Genomic DNA, 12,340 nt, shown 5'->3' on the forward strand with positions numbered 1-12,340 from the left:
ACTTTTGAAGGAGGACAGTCACCAAACAAGTCGTGAATTGGCCGAAAAAATGAACTACGATCATAAAACGATTCTCAATCATCTTCGTTCAATGGGATTTGCCGAAAAATTGGGAGCCTGGGTGCCTCACGAGCTTAACGAAAACGACAAAGAAAATCGCCTTCAAATAAAAACGCTACGAACTTATTCCTCAACCCAATAATTTCGTCGAATTGAATGAATTCGTGCGTTCGTTCGTGGAACTGGTTGAAAAATGAACTTCGCACGCTGACAAAAAGTTCGTCTAATTCAACACGACAGACGCAAACTCCGAGACCAAGAGAAATCTAAAAAGCCACGACCGTTCAAACAATTGCTTGATAATAATTCGCTTCCTGTTCGACAACTGAAATAATCGAAACGTTCGAAACTCCTTCCCGTTCCCGTCGCGAAAAATGGCCGAACGATCGATCGATCAAAATGAAACGCAACCGGTAGCGGAATCTTCTCGAGACAGATCCATCCGTCGCGGGGAACTTTCTTCTCGTTACATGCGCTCTTTTGCGCGATCGTGACTTCCTCTTCGCTCGATCTTCTTCCGCGTGAAGCTCGCACTCGTCTGCCCCATTAAGACGTCTCCGACGACTTTCCTCCTCGTTATTTTCGGTTACACGCACTTCGTCGAACGCCGAGGAGCGATTGACTGGCGGCGCGCCATTTCCGGTGTTCCTCTCCGACTCGCGTGTGCGAGCGCGTTCACCTCTCGTCCCACACTTTTTTACATGCAACCGGGAGAAAGTAAAGGTCGCGAGTGTGAACCACGACCCTGGCGACCCTGGGACGCGGTCTTTCCCTTGGATGTCGCCGGTCTTATCCCTAGAAAGCATCTTCTATCGTGCTGCCGCGCATAGAAACCGCGCTTTCATCCGTTGCGAATTAATGATCGCCGTGGGTGACGCCGCGACTCCTCCACATTTATGGCGCTTAGCGTGATCTTCCTGGGAATACAGCCGAGGAAACACGTTATTGCACTTTTACGACGGCTAATTTCGCCGAGGTCGGCGAGAACGTCGATCGCATCGCGTGATCGCGAGATATTAACGCGCACCGCCGTCTCCGCGGACGCTCGAATCCCCCGCGATTTAATTAGGATTCGATCGTGATTAGAAGCAATTGCGCTAATCACTTCATTTCCCGCTTCTGTCGTTAATCGCTCCTGTCTTGTTTCATTTTCTTCGTTCTTTACTACAGTAATGTCCCTCTAATTGACGCTGAGATTGCGCACGAAAATGGACAATTTGGGAACAGGAGATGCAATTATTCCAGCTTTGCGGTTTGTTTTTATAATCACGAATTGTCAACGATTATTGAAACGAGCTGCAAGGCTCGAACAATCGTGTCTCCTCTTCCCAAATTGTCCATTTTTGTGCACACTCTGAGCGTCAGTAAGGGAGACATTACTGTACTTCTTTACTACTTCTGCTGCGTGCTATTCCGAAATAGCGTGTCTATATTTCTGTTATTTCTATTCAGAAAAGAAATCGCGGTTGTTTCGTACAACGATATTGAAATGTTCGGAGGATGCGGCGCTCTTCTTTGCGAACATTCGCAAAAGAGAACACCCTAGGCTGTAACAGGATAAATAAAAAAAAACGGTATTTTATTACGACAACATACATAAACATCGTACAAAAATATCGATAGGCGTGTACCTCCGCGAACAACGGTTATTTACAATTGGGAGCTAATTACATTCGACGGGTCGCGAATCGTCCATTACGATACAGTGGTCCACGATGCTGCATCTCACAGCGGACTCTTCGCAAATAAAGAAAACGGACTCGCAAACGCTGCGTTACGATTCTCGTGTCCTGATCTCGTCGCCGGGAGATCTCCGGAGAGAGAACTCTCTCCTTATTTTTTTACTCTACGCTACTTCCCGGCGTGCACCACGAAAACGTCTCTCTCTCTCTCTCTCTCTCTCTCTCTCTCTTTATGTTCCTTCCTTCGTAGTGTTCCTGGCCGTCGTCGTTCGCCGTTCGATCGCTTTTTCTCACGATCCCACGACAATCGAGTTCCATCGCGGAGATCGGGTTCTGGCTCGTGCAGCGAATTTTCAAGTCGATCTCTAATCCCCGGCAGCGTGTACCATAAGTGAAATAAGCACGGTAACTTTCATCGTAACCGCGATTCAAAGGATCGACCACAAAATCGTTTGCTTTTCCAGTCGGCGGACTCGTACAATGCTGCTGCGATCCCGTGGATCATTTTCACGTCCTGGGGAATTTCGAAGCTGGTCCAAGCCTCGATGAATCGTGGCTTTTATTCGCGTTGTCTAGGCTAATGTATCGTGTGCCAAGTTCTTGGCAAGGCCAGACTCGTGGTATCAAGATTCGAAGGTAGTTAATTGTACAAGATGATGCACCGAGCAGCGTTGCTGTGTGCAAAATCATCGAAAGGACCGACCTCGTGGTACCAAGAACAGCAAATGGTTCCAGCAGCAAATGGTACGAGTTTACCGGATCTGTGCACCAACAGTCAACAACGAGTTTCCAGAAAAGTAAACAACGTACCAAGTAGCATTGCTGTGCGCCAAGTTCTGAAGACGACTGATCTCGCGGTGCCAAGACCTTTTAATAACAAATCGGACGAGTTTACCGCATCCTGTGCACCGATAAGGAACGATCGGTTCTCCGATAGCATCGCTACACTAGAGTTCCTTTCCTCGGTTTGCCGTCTCGATCCTTTTTTCCTGCCACCAGTCGGACAGCCCCGGCGAGCCAACGGCAACGTTCAGCTTTCCCGAAAAGCAATTTGGGCATCGATTACCGGCAAGCGAAGATCCTAGAAAGTCAGAGTACTTGTTCCTCGGTCGGTACACCGGGTGGGGAAACGGAACAACGACGACGGCTCGCCGTCCGGACGGGGATCGATCGGGATCTCACGGCAGGGATCTACTTGTAGCCGTGGTGGTCGTCGTGGTGGGGCTCGGCAGCCACCCAAACTTTCTCCCAGACGGGCTTCCAAATCTTCTTCCACGCGGGTACCTGCACCTCCTTCCAAATCGGCACCCACTTGCTCTTCCACTCGTCCTTCCACACCTGCTTCTTCTGCGTGACCCAGATCTGCTTCTTCTCCGGCACCCAGACCTGAACGGACTCCTCCTTCCAGACCAGCTTCTTGTCGCTCACCCAGATCTGCTTCTTCTCGGTCTTCCAGATCTGCTTCCACTCGGCCTTCCACTCGAGCTTCTTGTCGCTCACCCAGACCTGCTTCTTCTCCGTGCGCCAGATCTTCTTCCACACCGGCTTCCAGATCAGCTTCTTCTTCCAGAGATCGTGGCTGGTGTACTGCCATCCGTGGTGATCCTTGCCGACGTATTGTTCCCCGGGGATGCCGACCTTGACCCATTCGGGGACCCAGACCTTCTTCCAGTCGGGCACTTGGACCTCCTTCCAAGCCGGCACCTGGATCTCCTTCCACACCGGCTTCCAGACCTTCTTCCAAGCAGGGACCTGGACCTCCTTCCACGCCGGTACCTGGATCTCCTTCCAGACCGGCTTCTGCACCTTCTTCCAGGCCGGCACTTTCACCTCTTTCCAGGCCGGGACCTGGACCTCCTTCCACACCGGGACCTGGACCTTCTTCCATTCCTGCTTCCAGGCCAGCTTCTGCTCCGTCTTCCAGATCTGCTTCCATTCCGGCTTCCAGATCAACTTCTTCTCCCATCTGCCTTGAGGCTGCGGTGGTCCGTACGATTGAGCCGGAGGTCCATAAGATTGCGACGGGGGACCGTAGGATTGCGACGGGGCTCCGTAAGAAGTCGACACTCCTCCGCCGTCGTGATGACCTCCGCCGAAGGAGCCCGAGTCTCCTCCGAACGACCCATGACCTCCGCCACCGCCTCCGCCACCATGTCCGCCGTGATCGCCGCCGAATGACCCATGACCTCCGCCGCCACCGCCGCCGCCGCCACCGCCGTGACCGCCGTGATCGTCGCCGAATGATCCTCCGCTGCTGTAGCCGGAGTCACCGCCGAAGGATCCGTGACCAGATGGGGCACCGTACGAAGAGGATGGTGCTCCGTAGGAGGAGGATGGAGCCGATGGGGCACCATAGGAGGAAGAAGGTGCCGATGGAGCACCGTAGGAAGAGGACGGAGCTGATGGCGCGCCGTAGGAGGAAGACAGTGCCGATGGGGCACCGTAGGAAGAGGACGGTGCTGATGGGGCACCGTAGGAGGAGGACGGTGCTGCTGGAGCACCGTAGGATGAGGACGGTGCCGATGGGGCACCGTAGGAGGAGGACGGTGCCGATGGGGCACCGTAAGAACTCGATGGCGCACCGTAAGACGAAGATGGCGCAGCCGGAGGGGCGCCATAAGACGACGATGGTGCATTATAAGAGCTTCCTACGTTCGGTACTCCATAAGACGACGATGGTGGACTGTATTGACTCGGAGGTGGACTTAACGGTGCTCTGAAATTGTTCGTTCGTGTTCAACGCTGTTGTTCTCACGGATGAAGTATACAGGGTGTCCCAAAAATGTCTCGCAATCCGAAAGTGGCGGGTTCCTCAGGTCATTTGAAGCAACTTCTTCCGTTACAAAAATTTTCTCCGAGGCACCGTTAACGAGTTATTAACGAAAAACAGTGACCAATGAGAGGCGAGCTCAGCTGGCGCGAGGCAACCGAGCCAATGAGCGGAACTGGGTTTCGTGCGCTGGTTTTCGTTAATAACTCGTTAACGGTGCCTCGGAGAAAATTTTTGTAAAGGAAGAAGTTGCTTCAAATGATCTGAGGAACCCGCCATTTCCGGATTAAGAGACATTTTTAGGATTTATAAGTTTCAAAAGTACTCACTCTTTCTTCGTCCTTATGGGATCTCCGAGAACGGAGACGAAAAGGAAGCAACCCAATATTAACTGGAAAAAGAACACACAGACTTGTTACGATTTGATTGTATTTTTTCATTCGTGTTCTGAAAGGGCATTGAAATATTGATATGTGCCCGTTGTCATAATAGCTGTCCATTTTATTTCTATGCTGGAAGTTTGAAGCAATAGGTGTTGAGTAGACAGCTATTATGACTGTTACGATTTCTTAAGATGAACATTTATTCGGAGTTAAAAGTATTAGTTCGGAGCCGCGTTACCAACCGATTCGAATCGGATCGGATATTTGTCAATCCAATGGCAACTGTCCCATCGGGATGAACCCGACGTTAGTTGCCGGAAGAAAACACGCTGTCCGACCAGCCAGAAATGCAAATGAGACGATCATGGCACGCTGGTCATGTAGGTGACTGCCACAGCCACGTAATTACCTAGTAACACAGTACTTGGCCAGGAATTCCGTGAACGTCGATACGATCTCTCGTATTCTAACCGAAGTAGCGCTTCATACACGAGCATTATACTAATAATTAAGTGCCGATTTCGATCTATACTACGGCCTTCACCCGTTATCTAACTTTCCGTTCGCTGCGAACTTGTACACGAAATGAACTATACCTCGCGTGTGTAGCGTTCACAATTGCAGAGATCTAGAGATTGTTCGCTGATCGTCGAACGTCGATCCTCACAGTCTCGAAGTGCCACCTTATCGGATCGGACAGGAAGATCGAGTCACAATGTTGCGTTTTATGTTTAACTATTTCCTTAGCTTTAATTGCCAATTATGAACATTTTGCGTGTTTCGTGTTTCCCACAAATGTTTCACCGTTCTTTGTTCCACGAATGATGCGAGGATATTGTTGCTCCGAATCAAGAAATTACGATAATTTATTCTTAATTCGCGCTCAGATTGCTTACAAAAATGGACAATTTGGGAAGAGGAGATACGATTGATATTATATTTATAAATTATTATATTTATAATATTATAATTATAATATTATAGTTACCGTTTATCAACGACTATAAAAACGAGCCGCAAGGTGATTTTATTTATATTTTTTTTTTTTTTTATTATACTCCCTAATAGTTGTTGACAATCGGAAACTATAAAAACGAGTCAGAAGGCACGAATATAACCTTGATAAACGGTAACTATAATATTCTAATAATAATATTATAAATATAATAATTTATAAGTATAATATCTCAATCGTATCTCCTCTTCCCAAATTGTCCATTTTTGTGCGCAATCTGAGCGTGAATTAGGGAGAATTTACTGTACGTCAGAAATCGTACGTTTTATAAAAAGAGCAACTGGATAAAGTATAATATAAAGAACGAACGAGGATCAATCGGACTCGATGCTACAAGGTTATCCAAGCGTGAATGCGCTGGCTACCGCATCTTACCTACATACTCCGCAATTATACGTAAACATCGAAAGGATTAAACGAGCAAGTAGACCGCGAATGTTCGTACAGTTTCAGTACATTTAACTCTACGAAGACCAACAATGTATCTTCCACAAGTTTCGTGCCATATCGAATGTAGCCGACATTCTTTACAAAGATGAAAACTTTCTATTTCATTCGGTTCATTTTATTATCTTCCGCGTGGAATTAATTTCTGAAGATTAGAAACTCCAGAAACATTCGTAACGATCGAACTTGCGATCTTTTCGAGAAACGAGAACTAAATATTTACGCTGCTGCTGTTAATAATTTTGATAAGCGAAAGGAAAGTCTGCTTAAATTTTTCCGACGAGTTCGTTTGCTTTCTATTATTTTTTCGCGGAATTTATTTCTGCCTTCTCTGTCCTCAGAGAACTCCTTCGTCACAGATATATCTTCGTTAACGATACATAAAATCCCTAACAGCCAGAAATCCGAATACGTGATTCGGCAAACATCATTAACGTAATTCGCCATTATTAAATCCAAACGGAGAGCGAAGAGCACACGGCACATCGATAAGAAAGCTGCAGCTAGGAAACGACGAACGAAACGGCGCATAGTGAGGCCGAATCGAAGATTTTAGTGACTTTTTGACAAAAACCTAATTTTCTCGTATCGATGTCCAGTCAATTTTTATCGCTTGTTGAATGTCCATTACCATCGAAAGTGGAAATATTAATAAAAATGATCATAAAGTGTAATAGATACGACAATTTAAAGTTGAACATTTCGAATGTCACATTTGACGCCAAAAGATATGATTAAATAGTTTGCAACGTTATATTTAAACAATTTTTTTCACAAAAAAATGTCAAGATCAAATTAATTAAAAATTGTCGTTTAACAAATGCAAAAAATATTTAATTATCTATAGTTGAAAATAACTATTTTTTAAATATATTTGGTGAAAATTTCATCGCAATATCTTCGATGGTTCAAAAGTTATAATGGAATGTCACTGAATTTCTCGATCCGGCCCACTGTGCGGCGGTTCCCGGCCGCTAAAAATGGCGGCGAACGAGCCTTCCGCGGTAAAAACGGAAGTGCAGGGAGAAACCGAAGAAGTCCGGTTTGGAACGAGGGTGGAGGAAACCAGTCGTCGGCCACTTTTTCCCGTCGGCATCTTTCCGCCGGTTTACGAGCGCCTCTCTGAAAAATGAAAGTGTCCGCGTGCGAACCACGTCGGAGAGACAGGCGTAAAACGTGAAAACGTCGTCCGTGAATTGGGTCGATAGCGATCCCTCTTTTTATTCGCGAAGAGGAGACTCGAAACTTCTCGAAACCCGAAACCGGCGCGAAAGCGGCCCTCTCGATTTCGTTTCCCTTTTTTAATTATTTCGAGCGCCGGCGACCGCCCGCTGCCGTTTCGCTTCCGGCGATCGGCCACCGGTAAACCGGTGTCAAGATCAAGGACCGCGCGCAGATGGGAACATCGATAATCTGGCCATCCGATCCTCGTTATGTGCTTGTCGAGCGATATCGTCGTTGGCCATCGAACGTGCTGGAACGAGGATAGTTTAGGCGACCAGGATCCACGGAAGATCGGGCAATCGATAGAAAGCGGCACCCGGCGGAATTAATTTCGACGACGCAGAAGGAAAAGCGTGGCGCGACGAGGTGCCCGACGTGTTAAACTACTCGCAGACGATGAACCTAGCCGCTTAAAAATTCTCCGGGATTCGCGTGAAAAGGTAATGCTAAATCGAGGATCCATTGTCGCTGAATATTAATAATTTCGGATATTCTCCTGGAGAATTCCTACAAATTTTGCGAGCACATCGTTGCCAGTTGTTCAGAAATGTTAGAAAAGATATTTTCGACGATTTTCGACGATCTACGCGACTATCTAAAAATTTAACCTTTTGCACTCGAGACTATTTTAATTCTAATACGAAAACGTTTATTTCGACCTACGGTATTTCCGTTTGGTATGCTGTTTTTATTTGGCACATATGAAATTGTGCGCGTACGCTTATAGAAGACTTCTCCGTCATCCGACAATTTATCGAATGCAGACGAATCGAATAATGTGAGAATTCTTTTGGAAATAGTGTAGCAACTTTCAGCGACGCCTCGGAGTCGCCACTCGAGTGCAAAAGGTTAAATTAAGGAATCACGATCCGTTGCAAGATATCGGAAACGTCGTTTATCTTGTCCACGACGCGCGAAAGAAATAATTTGCTTTTCCGGCTGATAAGAGCGATAGCTCTTCTCTTAGACAATAGCATAATTTTCAGAATTTATGGAATATTTAGGAAACCTGGTTGCGGTCGCGCGACCTCGAAACAAGTTCATTGCCGAGGTACCTTGGTTCGCAGTAGCTTGATCTAGAACCACAGTGATTACGTTGCACAAGGTGGATAATTGAGTTTATATAGAATCAATGGTATAGTTTCACGAAACGGGAATTATTCGTGGCAAGAGCACACTGCTCGACTTTCCATTCCGACCAGCTGCAGCAGGAACGACTTACCGGTTGCTGGAGCTAGAAAACCCGTATCGAAACTCATTTCCCATGCAATTAAAGCGATAAAAGAATGAAACTGGTAACACTTCAGGAAATTGGTTAGTCATTGGTGCAGACAATTTCACTCCAGCAAGTAATAAGTACCGGCTTTTATTATGAAACCGTATCTGCATTTTCTTCGAAACAATCAACTCTAAAATTATTCATAAATATTTGGCGTGCTTTTCTGGTTAACGTATAACGTAAGACTTAATGCGATCACTGTGGTACCGTTGTATGATGTTGTATCGAAATTATTTCGCGATTCGGAGAACGTTTAAGAGGAACAGAAGTTACGCGAATAATGCGTGTTCTCGTAATTTCAAGAAATCAAAAATGACGTAACCGTGTTCTTAAATTCATTTTATATATTAGTCGCAAGTTCTGCTAAAATTCGCGGTGTAATTACGTTGGATAGATATAGATAGACGATTCTTAATTTTACAGATTGCGAAACCTAAACCTGTCGGTCATAAGTTTAATACAGTAATTTAGTCTGATTAATACAGTAATTTCTCCCTAATTCGCGCTCTCAGATTGCGCACAAAAATGGGCATTTTTGGTAAAGGAGACACGATTATCCGAGCCTTGCGTCCCGATTGTTATAATTGTCGACAATCGATAAGGCCGCGAGGCTCGAATAATCGTATCACCTCTTTCCAAATTGCCCATTGTATTAATTAGGAAGAAATTACTGTATTCACTTGTCGATGCGAAATATCAACAAAAAAGACCGACCCGATCGAACCGAAACGATCTACAGTGGAGTCTCCCTAATTGACGCTTAGATTGTACACCAAAATGGACAGTTTCGGAAGAGGAGATACGATCATTTGAGCCTTGCAGCTCGTTTTTATAGTTATTTTTATTATCGGTTATTTTATAACCGATTGTCAAAAATTATAATAATGATCTGCAAGGCTCGACCAATCGTATCTGCTCTTCCCAAATCGGCCATTTTTGTGGACAATCTGAGCGTCAATTAGAGAGACATTACCGTACCTACAACTGCACCAGTTTCACAACTCTCGACAACGATTCCGCGTCACAACGAAGCACGTGGTGCCGGTCCACGATCTACGAAAGCCACAACAGCGAAGCTAAAAAAGTCAGGATCCGCCTTAGAAATCGGCCGAATCGCGAAACGGGAACTTCGATCCACGTGTGAAACTCGCGATTCGGAGTCGCGTGGGCGCGTCCGTGGGTGCCGTAAACGTGCGTCGAAACCGGCGACAGGTGCGAACGACGGCCGGCTGTGAATAATTTACGGAATCACCACCGGGCCCGATCACTGGGTCCGTCGCGCGACAACGACGACGACGTCGACGACGATGATCACAACAAAATTCACAGATGCACCACAGGCGTTCGTAGATCGTCGATCGTATTAATCGGGGTAGAGTATCGTTTCGCTTGTACACTGACCAGGCTAGACCGCATCTTCCGGCTTTTCTGGGGTTGTCGATCGCCGCGTGAAACGAAGATAAACGGCAGAGGCCGCCGCCTATTCGGACTTTTTTCTCGTTGTTCACGGTTTGTCACTTCTCTGACGAATTCCTCGGGGCCACGGGGCCTTTTATAGCGAATGCTTCTCCGTCTAAGCGGCTAGCTGCCCTAAGCATAGAAGCATTTCGTGGGGGGGCACCATGAGCGGCGGCATCGCGACGCTATATGGGGGTCCCAGCTACATCCTGAACTCTCCTCTTGGTGGGGACCGCGATCGCTTCGGGCCCCGTCGACGCCGCCGCGCTGAAACCCGGCGGCGTTTAAGGAGGTGTTAGAAGCGTACGCGGATCGTCTTCGTACGTTTTTTTTCCACGAATTTCTTCGCCACGTTGGCCCGAGGGTCGATTTTACTCGCCGCTCTCTCGGTCGAAAGCGCTTTTCGCGCTGCCGCCGGTTTTCCTGATCCCACGGGTCGATCGCTTTCCTTTTCGAATAATTATAAGATCGGCTTTATGTAATCCCGAGGGAGAAGAGATTGTGCGATTGTTCGGCGAGTCGTTCCGTCGTTTGCATAGGAACTTCCGTCGTTGCAGTTACGGCTGCGCGAACGCCGAGAATCCTCGTGGAGAATTTAATCGTCGGAGAAATTCCAGATAAATTTTGAGAGTGTCCGCGAGACGACGTTAATTGGTTAGTTATTTTTTAATTAGGTGATTAAGAGTACGCGACATGCCTCTCTTTTTCCAACGGAGAGATATTATCAAACGTATAAACATTTACGACGACTTTGGGACGTCTCGTTTGCGCGAATAAAATATCGATAAAAATCGCAGTTACGGTATCATTTATTTACAAAACCGTTCGACGAAATAAAATTCACACGTAGACGAATTGCAGGGAGAACGTCGAAATAGGTACAGTAAATTCTTTCTAATCGTCGCTTAGCTTTGATACAAAAATGGACAATTTTGGAAGAGCAGATACGATTATTCGTGTCTTTCGGCTCGTTTTTATAATTATATAACCATAAATTATATTCATATTAATTTGATTTAAATATTATAACATATAGAATTATTTATAAATATTATATTTAAGTTATTATATATTATATGATAATATTATTATATTATAATATATACTTATCATATAAATATTATTATGTATTAATATTTATATAGATAATTATAAATATTATATTTAAATATTAAATTAAATATTATAAATTATATTTAAATATATAGTTATATTATATTTATAAAAATGGGCCGCGCAAGTTTCGAATAATCGTATCTCCTCTTCCAAAATTGTCCATTTTTATTTCCAAGCTGAGCGACAATTAGGGAGAAATTATTGTATTTTTAATACAATTGTTTCACGATTCGTCTATCTAAGATATTATCTAAGATATTAATCTATTATTTATAATTAATTATTATAATTATAAATAATAGATTATAATATAAGATATTACAGTGGAATACAATAATTTCTCCCTAATTCGCGCTCAGATTGTGCCCAAAAATGGACAATTTGGGAAGTAGAGATCAATTTGATTAAAATTTCTATATTCTAAGTGCGAATTAGAGAAAAATTACTGTACAAGATGAGCGTGAATTAGGGAGAATTTACTGTACGCATCTGTTATAAAGGACAACCTGTAGACTCGATGATGCTACAAAATAGCGTCTCAGTTTAAAGCGGAATACATAAACGCCTCGTTATTGAATCCCCACATGGTCTGTATCATTTGTCATCCAGAAATGCTGGTATCCGGCGAACACTCGAAAACGCGGCTTGCTTTCACTGGCGCGCAGCACGGTCGCGGCGTTTTATGCAATCGTCGTTAGCCGGTGGATCTTCGATTTGCATGTAATTCCGGGAAAGCGTTGAAAGGGTCCGCCATCGCGAACGGGACGCTCACACGTCTCGTATCCGATGCCGCGCGTGTAGCTTCCATTCGCCTTATCGGACGAGAACGATTGAATCGGGAGAGGTAATTAAAACCGACTCTCTAATAGTTCCTCTATCTCCTAACTTCGCCTAATGCCCCGGCTA

At 45.4% G+C, this 12,340-nt stretch overlaps 1 protein-coding gene across 1 annotated transcript; it reads right to left on the reverse strand.

Annotated features, from left to right (window-relative positions):
* Positions 1-1,622: 1,622 nt before the first annotated feature.
* LOC117228934 (uncharacterized) lies at positions 1,623-10,420 on the reverse strand. The gene is made up of 3 exons (XM_033485023.2): positions 10,262-10,420; positions 4,842-4,903; positions 1,623-4,458 (listed from the first exon to the last, which is right to left on the reverse strand). Exons 1-3 carry the CDS (start codon positions 10,274-10,276, stop codon positions 2,934-2,936), a joined length of 1,602 nt encoding a protein of 533 aa, XP_033340914.1. The 5' UTR covers positions 10,277-10,420; the 3' UTR covers positions 1,623-2,933.
* Between the last annotated feature and the right edge of the window lie 1,920 nt (positions 10,421-12,340).

The sequence above is a fragment of the Megalopta genalis genome, chromosome 1 (genome assembly GCF_051020955.1).
Source record: "Megalopta genalis isolate 19385.01 chromosome 1, iyMegGena1_principal, whole genome shotgun sequence".
NCBI lineage: Eukaryota > Metazoa > Arthropoda > Insecta > Hymenoptera > Halictidae > Megalopta > Megalopta genalis.